A 20,915-nucleotide genomic window follows, 5' to 3' on the forward strand; every position below is an offset into this window, starting at 1 on the left:
TTTGAGCCTCGTGTTATCCTAAATATCTAGATACTAAAGATTAATAATTTTAATTAATTTTTTAGTTTAAGGTTTTGGATTTTGTAAGCGTTTCCCAAAAAACCAAACCTTTACAAATTTGGCATGATAAAGTAATGCTATGAGCTTGTAAACCTACACGAAGTATGTCTAACGCTCGATCGTTTGAAGGTTTGAAGGTGGTAGAAGCTTCTGTAATTCGGCGGCACAACCGGGTTCTGGTTTGAAGGGTGTGTTAAGGGAGATATACTTTTCAGAGGCATTCCAGCTTAGTCCTCAGAGGTAGCGGCGCGTATGTGGCCGACCTCAGCTAGGGGTTGATCCTATCTGGGGTTGATTTCAGAAGCTCACGGGCAGCAGTAGCCACTGAACAAAAGGTAGACTGAATGCTCGTCTGCTACCCCTATATTATAGAAAAGACAAACGTCATACTATAGGCCTGCATGCTCTTTTGCGACTTTAATTTTATAAAAAAGTATTCAAATTATCTTTTTCTAATTACAGAATCGTCGTATACAAGAAACGCCAGGGTTATATACCACTTGCTACCGGTGAAGATGTGAAGTTGTTGCCCCGAAGACCCTTCACCGAGCTAAGGAGCCTCAACGGAGCATCGAACCCGCGACAACGGTGAACTAAACTACCTCCCCTACTATTGTGTATGAACGAGTTACGATCGAGAAAGAAATGAGTATTAATAGTCTAATTCTAGCTAAATCGTTTCGCAATATGAACTTGTGAGATTTTATAGTAAAAGGTATGTGTGTGTATTAAAAATGTAGTTATTGCCAATACTTTTCTACGCAGTTTCTAAAAAAAACTACAGATTCTAGGGAAATTTCAGTGAAATGACATCAAGTCAGTCAATTTGACCTAAATCATTCAAAATTAATCAAAAAGATTTTTTTTAATCTGTTGTAGTTTTTAAACTATTTTATGTTTATTTTTTTGGCGTCTAAACTTTCCATGCTTACTTTTTACGTAAATTGCTCAAATAACAAAATCACAGTGTATTCCAAAACTCGATTCGAACACGAATCATTCGCGGTGGTCGCGAATTAAAACAAATGGTAGGGTGTTAGTGTTATACCTATTGGATGATTTATTTTAGCAAAACTAACCTACCTCAACTAAAGTAAAATTGAAAAAAGTATTTAATTATTGTAATTATAGTCCGATGTCTTGTGTGTGCGTGTGGCGAGTGCCACTTAAATAATATTGCTAGGTTGTTGAAGCTACCTAAAAATTGGAAAATTTTAAGGAGTATATTTATCAATATTTAATATATTATTACGAATATCTAATAATCATGTGTAAAATAATTCATATTATTGACAAACAACATAATCTACTTTTTAAGATCTTATTTTTATTAAATTAAAATAAAAAATTAAACTTTTTTTCCTGGTGAAATTAAAGATTGGTCCTTGACAAAGGGATATCTCCGCCGGGTTAAGTGATCATGCCCGGGGAGCGGCCGTGCTCCAACAGTCTCAGTTCGGAGCTTGTATATATACGAGATGTTGAGAAAACTTCAATAGCGTGATTCAGAATACTCGTGGTGCCGTCTCTTGATGAGTAGCGGGAAGTCGCTACAGGTTATGAATATGACAAATGACTGTTTTAGAAAACCGCCACACGCAGAAAAAGTTTATCAGACTATAATTAAATTCATAATTAAAAGAGGGGTGTTATGCACAAAATTATCATCCAACCAAAATGAATTCGTACAAATAACTATTTTTATTATAATTATTATGTATTAGGAAAAGTAAATGAAATCTGACAATGAATAATACTCTTAGGCCTTACACATGATGGTATTAAAAATAAAAATGGTTATAAACTGGGTAAAAATATACCTGTGAAATGTATTTTGAGTCCCACTTGGGAAAGATATTCTCAACTAGTAGTGGGGATATTAATCAATCCATATGGATTGTATTGCAATATTGAAAATCACGTATTTGTATCAAAATTTGATTATATTAATCAGTTACTATTGATATATAATAGCAGTACTGTGATAAATAAATAACATAAACGTTTTAGAATAAGATCGGTTATAATCGACTATCTTCGGGTGTTTCCGTCGCACGAGGTTTGATATCTAATAAGAGTTGCTACAACACTTATTTTGTTTTCAAATATTATATTACTTGAATATAATTATATCTAGAACTACGTATTAAATATATTGAATTGGACGAGAATTAACTCTAAAAAGGTTTACAATAACCGAGAAAATTGCGAAAATGTCACATAATGTATACGTTACAGAGGCTGACTCTACAAAGCCGAAATCAGTCAATTGTCTCTTTCTACACCTTGATTCTTAATATTAAATAATATTAATATTTAATATATTTCCTGCCTAAAGTTGTAACTACTTTATTGAGTAGCATCATGTGTAAACAGCCTTATTGTTGGACTTAAAGGAGTTTGTATAATAACAGTTTACAAGTGCTGTGAATGGAATAAGCTCTATAAGTATAGGTAGATTAAGATAATCTTGGTTTGTATAGCTTAGGAATAGATCACGTGATGTTAGTTCGCTTAATGTCTAAATAATATCAAAAAGAAGGTTTCGATGCATTACTGTCCCACTTGGGCAAAGGGTTTCCGTAGAATAAGAGTTAATAGTTCATAATGCCTGCAAAATGTGAGTTCTTATAAATTTAAAGCAGATCTTTTATTTGGTAGAGTTTGCTGATGAAGCGTTATATGTTATTCTTAAAAATTACTTAATAAACAGATCTCTACATGTTTTGTAGCGTCATCTGTGTTTACTCTCAAAAAATTGTAAAAGTACCCTTAAATAAAGTATCTTCAATTATGTATGAAATCTACCAATCTTTACTTGGCCTGAAATGCTCGTTTTAATAAGTGAGCTCAGCCCAGCAGTGGGACAATAATGAAACCATTATAAAGGGCTGGTCCTTATATTTTTGTATACCATAAAAGTCTTGATTTTACTTAGACATTAACAATAATACTAACTAAAACAATATGTAATATTAATTTAATCAATACCATCCTGCAAATCCTATTTTTACTACTTTGCAAGAATAACCGCACAAAACAAAATTATTATTCTGTTAAAGGTAAAGCTTAATTCAAAGTTATTTCTATTTTAATGTGTCTGTGATTATATATGTTAACTTCATTTATATAAAAATATATAGAAACAAAAACATTGTTTAATTTTTAAAATGGCTCTCCTGTAAAATTATTATTTTTTTAATTGTGCGGTTATTCATAAAGCAGCGATTAGGACGCCAATTGAAACATTTGTCCTTTCTACAGTACATAGCTTAAACCTATTTTTCAAAATGGCTGTTAGAAACCACATTTTTAGGATTTTGTTGTTTGCTATTAGCTTGAAATAGGCGTTGTGTTTTAATTTAAGTAGCTATATTGTAATGTTAGCAATAGACAACATATTTTTGGTTTGACCGCGGTGGTCCCACTGCTACACCTATTTCTGATATTACTGCGACATCTATTCTGAAATTTACATAATTATACTTTAAAATGGTAATTATACTTTAAAATTATAAAATGGTAATGCATTCTACGTAGAAAATTTGCTATCCTGTATAAATATAAACTTTTTACTACTCAAAATTTTTAACGTGAATACAAATATAGAAATCTTTTAAAAAATCTGTTTTCAAATCAGCGCTAGTAAATGGATGGCTTTTAGAAGCACAATCTCATATTAGCACAATATTCCTTTTGTAAGTTGATTTATTCTTTTTACAAAAAGATTTGACTAATATTAATAATTAAAAGGCCAGCAATTAATATTTGAAGAGAAAAGTTAAACATGTTTACCTTATTATATACATTATTTGTCTCTTATTAATAAGCATCATTTGTAGATCAAATAACTAAGTTGAAATATAGGTGATAAATTCTGTCCTTCTAAAAGGACATACATTAGTTTAAATAAAACCAAAGCCGTAATTGTGTACTTTATCTAAGTATATTATATTATAACAACACAGTTCCTTTAAATAGTAAATCATTATTATATAACTTTTAACCATGTCTTTCAACAAAACCATAATATTTCTAAGTACCTACTCGTATATAATGTATGGAAAAGCACAGAAAATGTAGTATTTTAGGTAGATCAAGATTAGGTGCCCAATGCTGGGCAAAATGTCTTACACTAATACTCAGACCAAAAAAGAAAGATGACACCGTGTAGAGGATTGCTTTGAAGAACATCTCTCATTTTGTGTGATTTGGAATGCTATTTCAGAGTTCGTCAAAGTTAAGGAACTTTTTAAGTGATTTGAGGATATTATATCTCTAACATAAAGATTAAAAATGGCATTCTAAATACTCTTCTAAACATTGAATATAACAACATAACATCTCTACTAAGATTCTGCTTTTGAACGCCATTGGCATCTGTATTCATTTGTACAAATTGTATGGCAGATTTTGGTTTGCAATTTGAATTACTTAATTGGTGAGATTTGTCTTTTTTGGTCCGGGATTTGATTTAAAACCATGATGCAATATTTGCATGTATGTGTGTAGTGTATCAAAAATATATTTTACGCACAATTAAGATTTAAATAATCTAATTATTCTCTACGGCTAAATCATAGATTAGTAAAGTTTACTCACTCCTAACAAGAAAATGTACCCAGTTTTGAGAATTGAAATAGTTGCGTAAAAAAATTTTGCCACGTCTCCGTACTAAAATATTTGAAATAATTATTTATTTATTATGTAAATTACGCAGTACTCGTTATTTATTCGAAAATTTTCTCTAAAAATGTTTTTATTTGTCAAGAATTCAAAAAAGAACTTACTAATAAGCCGTTTGTGGCTTTATTCAATTTCACGGCGGCGAAGTATCTTTGCTAATCTATGGGCTAAATAAATAATATAAAATATTAGAAAACAATATAAGAAAATATTTTTTATTCGCCGCCCAGCTCTACACAGATAATAAATAGATGAACGCATGACATTTTAAACTTTTAAATCTAGAACAAAGTTAACAGTCAATGTGACTCTTGTTATAAATATTATTTAGGTATTAACAAAGAGTATTATTAGAAATTAGTCGTTAATACTAGTTTTAAGTAGGCAATTTTGTTTTATGTTTTTGTAAATAGTTTGATTGTGTATTATTGCTTGCATTTATTGAGATAAAAAATGTGGTTTCTTTACTGCCATTTTGTAATGTGATCATAGACAAAAAAAACAATATGGAATCTAAAATGCAATATCTCAATATTTTTTATTTATATGAATTATTTTTAATTTTGTGACCTATGAATGAAATAAAATATGAAAATTTGGATTTACTTTGTTTTAATTTTTATACACAACCTTGAATTAATATTATCTATATCAAAAGTTTACCACCATTTGAGTTATAATCACTACACCTAGAACAATAACTATCCCACAGCTATGCATGACTTGCATCTGTATATAAAATGGTAGAATATGGGTCGATAGACTTCAACTTTAAAACGGAATATTTAAATTTTGCAGACTTAAAAGGCACCACCGCCATACTTAATCATTCTAACGCGAAACAGTTCTTGTGTTTCGGTGGTAGGAATGGCTGAGGTAGCCGTGGTTAAGAAACTCGGCCTCTCGATCGAGGGGTCCGAGGTTCAAATCCCAGGCACGCACCTCTGATTTTTCAAAGTTATATGCGTATTAGAAATTAATTATCACTTGCTAAACGGTGAAAGAAAACATCGTGAGGAAACCTGCATACCTGAGAGATTTATAAAAAAAAAATGTCAAAGGTATGTGAAGTCTACCAATACGCACTTGGCCAGCGCGGTGGACTATGGCCTTATCCTTCTCATTACGAGAGGAGACCCGTGCCCAGCAGTGGGACAATAATGGGTTGATGTTGATGAGTGGCTAACGTAAACATGACGCGATCATTTTAGTTCTCAGAAGTGATAACACTTATAATCATTGGGAACCTTATATATTCTATATTGAGTTGGTTACAGATATCCATGAGCGTCAGTAGCCACCATCAGATGGACTGCTACTCCAATCTTATAAAAAATACGTACCTACCTCTTGACTGTCAAGTAAAGCTGACTGAAACAAAGTATTTTAGCTGAATCGTAAATCATTGACATAACATTTTACAAACTCAAACCAAAATGTTTACATTAAAATTATTGACTCAGCAAAATCGTCACATTCATCATATGTTTGCATCAAGTAAATGTTACTCACTATATTGTAACATGATTTTATTAATAACAATATTTTTACATATCGTAGTAACAAATTCCTTAAATATAAACGAAACTACAAGTAAATTAAAAGCAATTTTAAACGAATATGAACATTTAAGAAATACGCGATGTGTTAACGTTACGAATAAGTTGGAGAATTTCGCGGAGAATACGGTTAAGTTTCTGGAGAAGACTAGACAGTTTGGTGAATATTTGAACTACTACAATGTTAGTGATTGTGATGGGAGAGGGAGTGAGAATATTGAGTATAGAACGAAGCACATTTTGAATGGATTTTTGATTTCTGAAAACGTTCCTGATTGGCACTGGGATGAATATAAAGTAAGTTTTGTAATAATCTAAGATTTATTTATGATTAAGTAGCTGCCATAGAAGAAGTTCTGTTCTTCCATAATTATTTAGTGGCAAGTTTTAGTTTTTTAATAATTACTACAGCGACATCTATCGGATTGTAGCACCTAGTGGTTAAGAAACTCGGCCTTCTCGATCGAGGGGTCCGAGGTTCAAATCCTAGGCACGCACCTCTGATTTTTAAAATTATGTGCGTATTAGAAATTAATTATCACTTGCTAAACGGTGAAGGAAAACATCGTGAGGAAACCTGCATACCTGAGAGATTTATAAAAAAAATGTGAGCCGTCACGGGACGCCTGGCAGATGTGAAACATCGACATTATTTTGTAAAAGTAATATGCAGAAAAGAACATATTGTGATAGGAACTAAATAGGTCATAATGATAAAATAAAATATTACGATTTTTTTCCAGATAACGATGCCTATTTATTGAATAAACATTTATTTTCATTAAATACAAAAATTTACGAATTTATTTCAAATCGTGACTACTTAATTCGTTTAATCAGTGACTTCGGTAATAGTTATTGCGCATGGCGACGCGTCGCCACACCGTACACACTATTGCATATAGACTGTATATATATACCATCGTATAGCGTGGCGGCATATATAGCGCGGCATGCGTCGCCACGCCAGAAATCGGTTTTACGTGCGGCTATAGATGTTTCACATCAAAAATTAATTAATTTTTTAATGTTCATATTTATAACAAATAAGAAAAAACTTTCGTGCGCTGCACGCCATCAGCTGATTTTGAAATACAATTCTGTCAGTCTTAACCCTATACTTGACATTGTGCACTTAAATGCACATTAGAATCAGATTTTTTTTTTCGGATAATGCGACATCGAATCTTACTAATAATAACTGAAAGCGAATTAGCAAACGTTTCTTTATGTCAGAAAATGAAATCAATATCTGTCTCGTTCACACATTGTAAATGGTAAACAAAATAGCGAGCCTTCATTCAGCGCCTGCGCAACGCTCTTTAAGAATCTTATTTTATCTGAATGAAATTAAGTTATATGTACGAAATTTATATAATCTTACTTTCTGCAAGCTTTATGCAATGTTTTGGTGATATTTTTTTGAGATATAATGTTTTGAATATATAGTAATTCATGACTTTTGTTATGTGTGCATTAAAATGCACACGGCCAACGACATACAATATTACTGTTTGTCAATATTGTGTCTTTAAATGCACACTGCCAACTTTGCTACTATATACTAAGGTTCTGCACACAAGGTAGGGGGTTGGGTGAACAAAGTTCAGACAGAGTTTTTTTTTATAATTCATGACTGAAATTAATATTTCCCCGTTTCCACTAAATTCCCAGTCCTTAGCTTGCAATATTTTTTTCAAATGACTGGAGGCCGAAAAATTCTAGCTTTGGTGTCTAAATTGCGTAATTAAATCGGATGTAGAATCCAGCACATCCCTAGAAAGATGAATTCCAGATGTCTAGGTCTCATAAAGACGTCCCTGAACTCAAGTCCTGTCCAATCAATAGCGTCTTCTGTCAAAAATGTAAACATCTCCAATAATGATGATTCCAGAACATCTGCTATATCAATCCCAGATAAGACCAAATTCCCACTTGAGGTCGGCTATAGATGCGCCACTAGCCCTGAAGACTAAGCTGGAATGCCTCAGAAAAGTATATCTTCTTACCACATCCTTCAAACAAGTGGAATAAAGTCCAATCATATGCTCAAATTTAATACAACATTCTAACGGAAACATGGATGCAGGTCTAAACGGACAAGTCGCTTTATAGCGTCAAATGTGATAGGCCATTGTTAGTATTGTCCACACAGATCCTGGACATCTTCGTTTGTAATTCCTGGTTGCTGTTTCGTCATGGGAACAGCGGTAAACAAAAATTATTGCCACTCAAAAAGTTTCGAGTCGCTAACTGTGTTTTTTTGGGAGGAGGTCTTCTAATCTCTCAACTCAACTAAAATATCTCAAAACTTGTTGACATGTCATAACTTCCGAGACTTTTATCTTTAGTATTTTCAAAATGTATGATATTTTTTATATTTTTTAATTATTTCTTAGTTTAGTGAATACTTGGCGGTGTGCATTTAAAGACACATATTTTTTTTCTCGTGAACCTGGCAGTGTGCACTTAAAGACACATACTATATTCTGAAAACTGAAATTCAGAGATTTTTTATTTTATTTTTCCTAATATCCTTATAACCCAATTAACGCAGGGAAGTAGCAAAAGTATAATTTTTTTAGGATAAAATTCTCTGCCAAGTATAGGGTTAATAAATTTATTCTCTGAGAAGAATGAAATTAAAATTAATTAATAATTTAAAAACATTGTATGCAATGAAATTTATGTGAATTTTAATCTACCAAGATAGTAGATTTTACATTTGCTGGCGCTCAAAACACACCAAATATACGCGTGCTTAATGCACAGATAAATGCATACTTTAATTATAAAAAAATAATTAACTTACTGATGACTTGATGGTGTGTCATAGTGTGATTTTGCTTTCTTTGCAGGAGGCGTATCACTTTCACTCTCTAAATTATCACGGTCAGACATTTTATTATCAGAAAAATAATTTGTTTTCAAGCATTGATCTATAACCTGAAGTTACGCCGCAAGCGGGCAAAACTTGAACATACAAAATACGTCAAGTGGTGTAAAACGAGTTAAAACGACTCCAGTCGCTCTCGCGCGGCGTAGTAATACACACTAATGTCACTGAACACGTTAAACGTCATTATTTTGAATTTTAAGCCTCAAAATGCCTTCTTGTGCAATGCGTAAATGCAAAAATTATGCTCGAAAAAGAAACAAGCTTCATGGAATCACCTATCACACGTAAATAAAGAGAAATTATTAAATTTTGTTTATTTTTCGTGTTCGATCCGCCATAATTACGTGAGTAACCAGAAAGAGACAAAGTATGTTTTTGTCAATGAAAGTGATAAAGACGCAAAATGCATGGTCATAGATCAACAGAACAGAAGTGATATTTTATTGAAGCTCACGATGTTCATATGTCGTATGTTATAGTTTAAGATCCCACTGCTTAATTTTTATATTAGTGTGTTTTTAGTCAAAATATAACTTTTTATAGTTTATTTTAATAAAATAAAAGCGATATATGGGAAATTCTGTATCCTAATCTCGATACCTGTGGTAAATAATAAAAAATATTACCATAAAATTTATATAGGATAGTATACGGTATTTTAAAATTTCTTTAATTGAATAAATTAACCTAAACATAATTTAATAAACAATCTTTGTATAGCCAGAAATTAATCCTCAAAAAGACCACGGTAAGATTCGAATCTTATATATAAAATTCGCATGTCACGATGTTAGTTACTTTACTCCTGCGAAACGGCTTTACTGATTTTCATCAAAATTTATATGCATATTCAGTAAGTCTGAGAATTGGCTACTATCTATTTTTCATATCTCTTAAGTGATAAGGGTTGTTCACGCTTAACATTTTTTTTATTTATATGTTTGCTGGGTCAGCTAGTACATAACATTTATAAAATGTACACAACTTTGCAATTAATGGTCGTGTGTAAAATAAAACTGAAAATAATAAACATAAATTAGTAAAGATACTTCGCCGCCTTGAAATTGAATGAAGCCACAAACGGTTTATTAGTAAGTTCTTTTTTTTAATTCTTGACAAATAAAAACATTTTTAGAGAAAATTTACAAATAAATAACTAATACTGCGTAATTTACATAATAAATAAATAATTATTTCAAATATTTTAGGGACATTTTAGCACGGAGACGTGGCAAAACTTTTTTACGCAACTATTTCAATTCTCAAAACTGGGTACATTTTCTTGTTAGGAGTGAGTAATCTTTACTAATCTATGATAATAAATATAAACAATTTTTAAATCGTATATTTTAAACCAGTCGATACATCTGTATAGATACATTCTTTCAAATTATATATTTATATAATAATAATTTATTTAGTTAAACTGTACTATAACATTTCTACGTAAACGATGTACTAAAACTATTATCGACAGTTTTCGACATTTTTTACCTTCTGTTCCATTATTTCATTGTCTTTGACAAGCATGCGTATCAATGGGAAAACCACCATACGTCCCGTTTTTAACGGGACAGTCCCTTTTTTCGATGCTTCGTGCCGTTGTCTCCGAAATGAACCGTTGCCATTGTCAATTAAGTAACAGTAAATATTATAATTATGAAAAAAACATGGGGTGCTCCATTTATCAGTTTTCATAAAGCGCCCCACATTTAGATTGAAAATTATTTTCTACTTTTTAGTTAATTTTATCATAAAATCGTGTTTTTTATTATTTTTAACTATATTTTTTCAAGTAAAAAGTATTTGACATAAAAAAATCGATGTCCCGTTTTGACTGAAGTAATCATTGGTCACTATATTCCATTGTCAATATTTACGTTTGCGTACACTTGAAACGCAAGGTCAAACACTAGTTGTCTTTTTTATCACATTGTTCTAATAGCTCTGTCCCTTATAGAACATTTGTCTATGTAGTTAAAGGTAAGCGTCGCCACGCCAGAAATCTTTTTTACGTGCGGCTATAGATGTTTCACATCAAAAAAATCTCAAAGTTCCTTCTTACTATGAGAGGAGACCCGTGTCCAGCAGTGGGATGTTAAGGGGTCGATGATGACACTAACATAATAACATATTTCCAGTCAACATACGACAAGGTGTTTCCATCTCGGGCTCATGAGCTGTCTGCGTTGACTGCATGGCTGGACAACCTGAAGCGAGTAGCTCAGCACAACAGAGAGTATCTGGCCGGGAAGCACAGCTACTCTTTGCATTTGAACCTTTTTGGAGACTGGGTAAGATGTACCTATTAAAACATTGGCAATTCTGCTTCCGTGCTACGATTGCTGCTGCGTCAGTGTTTCTGCATTATACCAGTTTAACTGCTCCTGTGATTCGATAGTTGTTTGTTCGTCACACTTGGGTTGCAACTTAGTCATTAGCGTGTACAACGCATTCATGACCGATCCCGATTCTGTCCCTATGTTTATTGTCATTTTCGTATATTACAGTCCTGGGATTGTTCACTTATTATTACAGTTTAATTAACTGCTTAAATAAAAAAAGAAATGAAGGCGTCTGAAATTCATGAAATTATGATGTTTTAATATCAAAGATTTTTGAAGATATTTTTACTGACCACGTTCCAAAATTTTGTAGAATAATCTAGATCTTAAAGAAATACATTTCTTATTGATTATATTGTAATTCCAGCCAATAACAACCTACATGAACCGGTTATTGAAATTGATAAAAACAGTGCCCTTATTCGACCCTGCACATGACCCTTCAAGGATAACTTATAGAAATAATCTGCATCGTCGAATACCCAGAAGTGTAAGTATTAGTTTAATCGATAAAATCTCTTGTAAGTTAACTAAAATAAAACATAATATATTTGATTCCCGGGGTGGGTATACGGACTCATATACAAAGTACTATAAGGAGGAAATATTAATATTTAACTCTTAATCAAGAAATAATGCCTTTGATTATATATTTCCTTTTTTGATACAAACTTTGATTTCACATCCCCTATTATTACAGGTGGATTGGCGCTCTAAGGGTTTCAACCCTCGTCGTGAAGAGCAGTGGCAGTGCGGAGCCTGCTACGCCTTCGCTGTAGCACATGCCCTACAGGGACAGCTCTACAAAAAGCATAAGATGTGGGGAGAGTTGAGGTACAAAGCCTTTGTATTAGATTAAGAAAAATAGAAGGTACGAAGGGACTGGTATAAACTGAAGTTCTCAAGAGATACTCATTCGCACTTGGCCAATGTGGTGCACTATAGCCTAAACCCCACTCAATTTGAAAGGAGAGAAGTGCCCAGCAGTGGGATAGTAATAGAGTAATAAGACACTCAATTTTTTATTAAAAAAGATCCTAGAAGAAACTTCGGGCTTTAATTTTTATTCAACTTTCGAGCCCATATTTTGGATCCACAATATAACTGTGCATCTGTTGTCGACCTTCGCTACGAATCTAATCCTATCTCCTAAGTGGCTACTGCCGCCCATGGACATCTGTAAACAACTCCAGATAGGATTAGATTCCTACCTGTGGTCGGCGCGCTACTACCCCTGAGCACTAAGCTGGAACGCCTCGGAAAAGTATGTTTCCCTTACCACACCCATTAAACCAGAACACAGCAGCGCTTAATACTGCTTAGGTTTATTAGGCTCAAGCCATTTTGTTCTTAAGTCCTCAGCAAATAGTGGACTGCAGTGCCAGAGATGGCAACCTTGGATGCGACGGAGGATCTCTCCAGGGGGCGCTGCGGTATGCGGCTAGAGCTGGTCTTATCATGGAGACAGAGTATCCTTATATTGGCATGGTAAGCACCATGAAAAAAATACTTTGGGCTATATAAGACCCATTTGACTGATGTCAGGATTTATTAAATTTGTTTTGTTGTCATCATAATTATCCATCAAATCCACAGTTTTGTGTCTCATTGCTGGGACTGAGTGTCCCAAGTATGTCTCAAGTATGTAGATTTACTTACAATGTTTGCTTTTACTGTTACAGATAATTATATTTTTTTCATTGACACATAGATAATTTTAAAAATCGATCGATCGAAAAATGATTTGAACCTTAGAGCTCTAGCATACCAAGTCGAACTTGGACCCACTTCACCTGTTTTGTCAAAATTATTTATCGCTTGATTAACTGTACCTAAAAAACTTATAACGAAACCTTCAACCCTAAATTTTTCATAATTATTGAAGTATATAAATCAATATACATAATGAGTTTAGCTGACTCATAAAATAATTTAGTCAAACCTATAATGTATTCAAGAATGATTAAATCAGCACAGTCAAACATTTAGTAAAACTAATTTAAAATAAGTCTTTTTTCAGAGAGGTCTCTGCCACTACAGCCGGCTTCTTGTCGCCGTGAAGCCCCGACGCTGGGCAACGTTGCCCAGTGGAGACGAAGCGGCTATAGAGCGAGCTCTGGCCACTATAGGACCACTTGCTGTTGCCGTTAATGCTGCTCCGTTTACCTTTCAACTATATAGGTTATATTTTTTATATATACCTATCTATAATATAGGAGTAGCAGACGAGCATGCAGTCCACCTGATGGTAATGCTATTGCCGCCCATGGACATCTGTAACCAACCCCAGAAAGGACTAAATATTCCTACCTGAGGTCGGCCACAAATGCGCTGCTAGTCCTAAGGATTAAGCTGAAACGTCTCGGAAAAGTATTTCTACCTTATGACACCCTTCAAACCAGAACACAACAGCACTTAACACTGCTGTTATTAGGTAGAGATAGGTGTGGCGGTCGTGCTGCCCGAGTCGAACCACAAACGGCTCCACCAACATAACATAGAGCAACTAGAGATTTTTTTAATAAAAATAAACACTCGACGACTTAAAAATATAGATTATGTTACTCTTATAATTAAGACGAATCCACATTTAAATTTATGTCAAACCCTATAGGCTGTAGTGCTAAAAATGAGACATACATACTCCGCATTCGGCAAACATGCAAAAGACATACGCAAACATACTCAAAATGAAAAATAATTTAGATAGGACGAGCTGATGACTAACATACAGTAATCAGCGTACGTTTACGCGTTCTTGTATCATCATCATCAACCCAATATGGTCCAGCTGCTGGGCACGGGTCTCCACTAAGAATGAGAAGGATTAGGCCATAGTACACCTTGCTGGCCAAGTGCGTAGTGGTAGGCAAGTAATAATTTATTTCTAATACGTACATAAATTTAATAAATTAGAGGCTTGTGATTTGAACCTCGAATCTCTTGTCGAGAGGCCGAGTTTCTTCATCATTTCAGCCCTTGTTATTCCACTGCTGGACATAGGCCTCCCCTAAGGTGTGCCACAACACTCGGTCCTCCGCTGCCCTCATCCAGCCACTACCACCAGCCCTCTTAAGGTCGTCGGTCCAGCGTGCCGGAGGGCGTCCTACGCTCCGTCTGCCGAGTTTCTTAACCACAAGGATATCATCGTTTTTGATACGGATCCCTAATTGAAAGCAATTGACAGGAGCGGTATTTACGACGATCCCTTCTGCACTCCCTGGAAGTTGAACCATGCGATGCTTCTCGTGGGTTACACCCAGGAATACTGGGTGTTGCTCAACTGGTGGGGGAGACAATGGGGTGAAGATGGGTATATACGGTAATCAAACTTTATCTATATCAATTAGTAAAACTATGAATTAGGTCATTCCAACTTATGTACCGACCTTTATAATAATAAAGGTAATAAACAATTGGCATAATGACAGTATTCAAAAATCAAAGAATAAATGACTTAAGTAAACACAAAATAATGAAAGGATTCTCAAAAGTGACTCAGTTTAAGAAAAAAACTTTAAGATATTATATTATATTTTCAATAAAATAAAAATATAGCAATCGGCCATCTTGTCTGAAACTCTAATCGGGGCGCGAATGACGTCATTTTTGGGTATGTCACTGAATGGCTTGAAATTTTGTATGGAATGTTCTAAGGTGACGTCACCAACGGACGCTATGACGCTCGTGAGCGTTGTCATGCTTAATTCAAAATTGATATAAAAATGCTATTATTTTCGTTAATACTGAAATTATTGCCGAAATAATACGATTTTTGGAATCAGTTGACATGTACGTACTTTATAGAAGGGGTTTTCAAAATTTGTCATCATGCCAATTGCAGGTAATAATAATAAATAAGCAATTGCTTAAACGTACACTTAAAAACCACTAAAGCCCCATTTCTACTATCCTGAAAATATCGCAAATTTTTAACTTCTTATATTTTTCAGGATTCGAAGAGGCTTCAACAGATGCGGCGTAGCTAATATGGCAACTTATGTAGAACTTTAAATAAATGTTTATGATTAATTTTGTTCGTTTTATTATCTTCATTAAATTATGATTATTCATCATAAATATAATAATATGTTAGTAAATAATATGAACGAACGCCTATTAAAAATCATTAAATTAAATTTGACCTACCAAAGATAAAAAAAATACAATATCTAGTGTCATAACATTGGATAGATTAAAATTAATATCGGGCATTATTCCTTCCACATTTTAAATCTACTAATACTATTATGAATAGTCCTGTATTTGAAAAACTCGCCCGTCAATATTATGAATTTATAATCTAGTTATGGGAGCTGGGCGTCGAGGAAATGATTGCAGTCTATTTCACGAATGAATTAAATTTTTATTTAAATTTTAACACAACTTGTAACAATAGGGAATAAAAAAATATATATGAGATAGGTAGAGTCACTTTCCGCGATGGAGGTGAACTGTTCCCATGGCGGACGGCCACCTGCACGTGGGACGCGCCTCGTCAGCGTTGACCGTTCCGCGAAGACACGATGCAGCGTGAGAACGGTGTAGGGCTGGCGCGATGCAGCCTTAACGTGTAGGGCTGTCCCTTACACGTAACTATCTTAAAAATTATTTATAACACGTTAACTTAAACGTACAATATCTAATGAAAAATAATCGAAGATCTTATCTTAAAATATTTTGCGGGGAAGCTTCATATAAAATATTGATATCTTTTAAATATTTAATTTATTTCTAAGAAAAAACCGAACAAATATTTCCCAGAATATAAATTCCAATAAAATGTAATATCTCTCGAAAACATTATAATTTCTCATGTCCGAAACAAAATCAGATAAGTGAGAGCCGGCAGGAAATTAAATGCTAATGAAATTTCGCTTTGCCAAACATTTACACCAGGTTTGATTTATTTCGAATGAAATACACATTTTATTGGAAATCAGAAAGAAATCGTGTGGAATAAATCATTGTAAATACTTAAATTATTTTTGTATAGTGGAAGTGGAAAACGAACTTCTGAAAGTGGTAGAAGCCTATGTGGTTCTACTCTAAACGCTGCTGCATTCTGGTTTTAAGGATGTAACAAGGCAGTATGTAAGATAAAGTACACTATATATACTTTTCCGAGGCGTTACAACTTAGTCCTCAGGGGCAGCAGCGCACCTGTGACCTCAGGTAGAACCCAAATCTTGAGATTCTATACAGATGTCCATGGGTGGCAATAACCACTTACCATCACATGGCCTGTATCCTCGCCTGCTACTCCTATATTAAAAAAATCACCTCAGATAGGACTCAAATCTTACGCGAGGTTGACTACAGATTCCGTGGGCAACAGTCGCCAAACTGCTAGTCCGCTTTGAAATTGTTGCGAGCTGGTGTAATCATACAATTTGCTATGGCGACGCGATTCATTTCTTTATTTAGAGCGGACTAGCAGTTTTACGCGGACTATACCGTCAGGTAGATTGCATGCTCGTCTGCTATTTCTATATTAAAAAAAATAATTACGGGCGTAAATGCCGGGCTGTATATTCCAGTCCATTAGCCTACCTAACTGCCTGACTTCCAAACACCTAGGCTTTTATTGGGAGCTGCAAATGGGAGTTCCTAATGCGATTCGGTCACTTCAACGTGTCTAATTGAAATCGGCCGCGGGGTGAATTTTTTAACAACCCGCCCGCCCGGCCGGGTGAATTTAACAGCTCTGGATAGGGCTGCCAACTTGTAGTTTTTCTGTTATTCAAAGCGATGGAATTATTGGAATTACAGGCTCTGTTTTGGCATCTGACATAAGAAATTCGATGTTATTTTTTCATCCTTGAAGATTATCGTATATATTTGATTGTTGTTTTTATTTATTTTCGGTAGTTTCGATATAGGAAAATCTAATCTTTATCATTCTTATAGAATATAGTAATTACGTAGTTATATGTACATACAATATTGTAATCGTAGTGGCAGCGAAATTCGGAAGTCTAAAAAAGCTCGGGAGATAGGTAAAAATTGGGTAGATTGGTTATAAATAACCGGCGTAAGACCAGACGTGATGGCCCGGCTGTATATTTCTTCCATGTTTCTTTACTTTCAAATAGGTACCTTGACTTTTATTAGGAGCTGCAAATGGGAGTTCCTAATGCGATTCGGTCACTTTAACGTGTCTATTTGAAATCGGCCGCGGGGTGAATTTTTTAACAACTCGCCCGCTCGGGTGGGTGAATTTAACGGGTCTGTGTAGGGTTACCGATTCTGTTTTTATTATAAAAACATTGATGTCAAAATTCGTAGACCCCATTCGAACTCAAGTGGCACTACCATTACACCTACGAGTATCTATGTTCTGTTCTATAATATTAATGTTAAGCGAGTTTGTGTTTTTGCTCTTTGGTATAAGTAAAAGATGGGAAAAAGTAGCAAGTGAAAATGCGGTCGACCTGTTAGTAAGAAGCCACAGCTGCCCATGGACATCAGTAGGCTACTGCCTTATGTTATGAGGCTACTGCCAGACTTGGAGATCTGTAATCCTAAATACAACAACAACAATAGTCTTGAAAAGAATTAAAAAAGGCTTCACTCTACGTGAAATAGGTTTAAATCGTGAAGGATTCTATTAGCTTCAAATGTCTGCGTACCTACACAGATTAATTTCCTCTATTTAAAGGTGGTAGAATCCTCAGTGGTGTGTCGCAATTGTCTCTTACCATCAGGCTGCACGTTTGCAAATTCGATGTAATTCGAAATAGGGCTCAACAGTCACATAATTTTCTAAATCTAAAATTTGAATAGTAACATTAAATAAAATCGGAAATTGTATCGCCAACCCTATTTTTTTACTTAAAAGTTTTCCATCGTCGAAATTGTTGCTTTCCGACGTGAATGCGAAATGTGGATGGAATTTTGTTTTGGATCCTGAATTTCGAAGCTAATATAGGTTCCACCATTTGCTGTTTAGTAAATTTTTAGTAGGCCAGGGGTTCCCAAATTTGATTCGCGGCATACTTACAGGTTTAGTATTATGTCTTGTACTCCCTAGTTACTCGAAATACATCGATAAGCACACAAATTAAAATGTATACAATTTGAAGCTGTTGTAGCCGCGAATGACTAAATTTAGTCTCCAGAGAAAGCGTCACAGTGTCCCTCTTTAGTCTTCACAGCACACCATGGTGGCGTGGAGCACACTTTGAGAACCCCCATAATAGGAAATTTGATGGTAGAACCCTTCGTGGTTCGACTTCGGAACTATCACAAGTTTTTGTATAATATGGGAGTAACAAACGAGCATGCAGTCCACCTCATAGTTTTGTGGTTCGACTCCGGCGGCACCACCGCCACACCTATTTCTACCTAATAACAGCAGTGTTAGGCTCTGCTGTATTCCGTTTTGAAGTGTGTGGTAAGGGAGACAGACTTTTCCGAGGCGTTCCAGCTTAGTCCTCAGGGGTAGATGTCCATGGGCCACTTACTTTTCTTTTTATTTGCATGCAGTCCACCTGATGGTAAGTGGCTACTGCCGCCCTTGGACACCTGTTATTGTATAAAATAAGGGTTCTACCAGAAGTCGATGACAGATGCGCTGCCATTCCTGAGGACTGATATGGTTGCCTTATCTACACCCTTCAATTTAGTCAATTCAATTTCTAGATTAATTCTTTTTGATGTGAAACATCTATAGCCGCACGTAAAACCGATTTCTGGCGTGGCGACGCATGCCGTGCACAATCGAATTCAATAAATAGTCATCGTTATCTGGAAAAAAATCGTAATATTTTATGTTATCATTATGATTATTTAGTTCCTATCACAATATGTTCTTTTATGCATATTACTTTTACAAAATAATGTCGATGTTTCACATCTGCCAGGCGTCCCGTGACGGCTCACTTTTTTTTTTTTAATCTATTAGTCAGCCGGCATCTACACCCTTCCACCGATCAAGAATTACTTCACGCTAGAAATTGATGTGACATTAGTACCTTACAAGTCAAACTCTGGTCCTACCACCTTTCTATAATAAAAAAACTTATCGAAAGTAATTAAGTAATGCCTTTAATTATACATTGAGATAGAGTTAAATACATTTTAACCATTTATCTAATACCATTAGTGAAAACATACTTGATTAATTGGAAAAGATAAGTCATTACTTTTGGAAAATACTAATTAGTCTGCATAATTATTTTCACGGCGTTTGTTTACCAGTTTGCGGAGGGAAACTTTTTTAAGTACTCGTATGTAGGTATCTGTAGTTCCGGGACTAGAATAGGGCTACGGTATCCCCTGCCTGTCGTAGGAGACGACTAAAAGGAGGCTTCCGGGGTTGCGGGCGGCAAGAGTGGGAGCTCGAACCGTCCAGCATACCGTCGTAAACACTACATGGTGTGGGAGGAGCGAAAACTGCTCCCTCAGGGTAGAGCCCGTTGGGCATCGCGCTCGGAGGACTCCGGTTGTGTTCCGTTGGAGATCCCCGAGTTCTCCAACAAGCGTTGAGGACGGCCACCGGGGGGGTCTTAGTGCGGTAAAAATCCCCCTGAGTGCTACGACATGGGCTTGAGAGGGATGCAAAAAGAGCTCTCCTACAAAGCCGGCGATGCATTGTCCACTCCTCTGGTGTTGCAAATGTCTATAGGCGACGGTGACTGCTTTTCACCAGGTAGCCCGTCTGTCTCATCGTGAGGTATAAATTTATACATATTAATAAAATTGGAATGTCTGTTTTCAATATTGAAATAACCGCTTTTTACTACATGTATATAACATACATACATATACATATATACATACATACATGTATATACATACGGTCCATACCCCAAAATAACATTTTTTACAATTTTTGTCTGTCTGTCTGTTTGTTCTGGCTAATCTCTGAAATGGCTGGACCGACTTTTATTGGCAGTTAGCTGATGTCATAAGAAGTAACTTAGACTATTTACATTTTAGAACTAGCTGTCTGTGTCTATCTGAAAAAGAAATAGGTTCTTTTTAACGCGGGTGAAACCGCGGGGCACTGCTAGTATAAAAATAAAATTGGACGCGTAGCAAAGAAACTCACTTTCGTATTTATAATATTAATTAATGGTTTAATTTGTCTACAACCCCAAGTCACTAAATTAACCTCATAGCCAGTTTTATCTTATATTAAAATTCTCGTGTCACAATGTTAGTTACCGTACTCCGAAACGGCTTTACCGATTATGGGTTCGTACACAAAACTGCGATGCGACGTCGCATCGCAAAAATCTGCGAGCTCCCTCGACGCATCGCAAGAACTTGCGAATTGATTCGCATCGCACAGTGGTTGTTGTTGTTGGTCACCCTGAGAGACGCTACGCCGCACGATATCGCATCGCAGCAATTCGCATC

At 35.0% G+C, this 20,915-nt stretch overlaps 2 protein-coding genes across 4 annotated transcripts in view; both read left to right on the top strand.

Annotated features, from left to right (window-relative positions):
* Positions 1–5,347, top strand: part of Treh-2 (trehalase-2) — an 83,226-nt gene extending 77,879 nt beyond the window's left edge. For all 3 annotated transcript variants that reach the window (XM_073089650.1, XM_073089649.1, XM_073089651.1), the window contains exon 15: positions 523–5,347. In XM_073089650.1, the coding sequence (XP_072945751.1) occupies positions 523–652 (130 nt within the window). In that variant the 3' untranslated portion in view covers positions 653–5,347. The remainder of the gene's footprint in view (positions 1–522) is intronic.
* Positions 5,348–6,064: 717 nt separating this feature from the next.
* LOC140754778 (cathepsin K) lies at positions 6,065–15,563 on the top strand. The gene is made up of 8 exons (XM_073089871.1): positions 6,065–6,602; positions 11,346–11,498; positions 11,917–12,039; positions 12,250–12,383; positions 12,905–13,037; positions 13,570–13,730; positions 14,737–14,871; positions 15,503–15,563. Exons 1-8 carry the CDS (start codon positions 6,183–6,185, stop codon positions 15,561–15,563), a joined length of 1,320 nt encoding a protein of 439 aa, XP_072945972.1. The 5' UTR covers positions 6,065–6,182.
* Positions 15,564–20,915: the final 5,352 nt, after the last annotated feature.

This window comes from Epargyreus clarus, unplaced genomic scaffold (assembly GCF_041222505.1).
Source record: "Epargyreus clarus isolate Ecla_fem2 unplaced genomic scaffold, WU_Ecla_fem_2.2 ptg000031l, whole genome shotgun sequence".
NCBI lineage: Eukaryota > Metazoa > Arthropoda > Insecta > Lepidoptera > Hesperiidae > Epargyreus > Epargyreus clarus.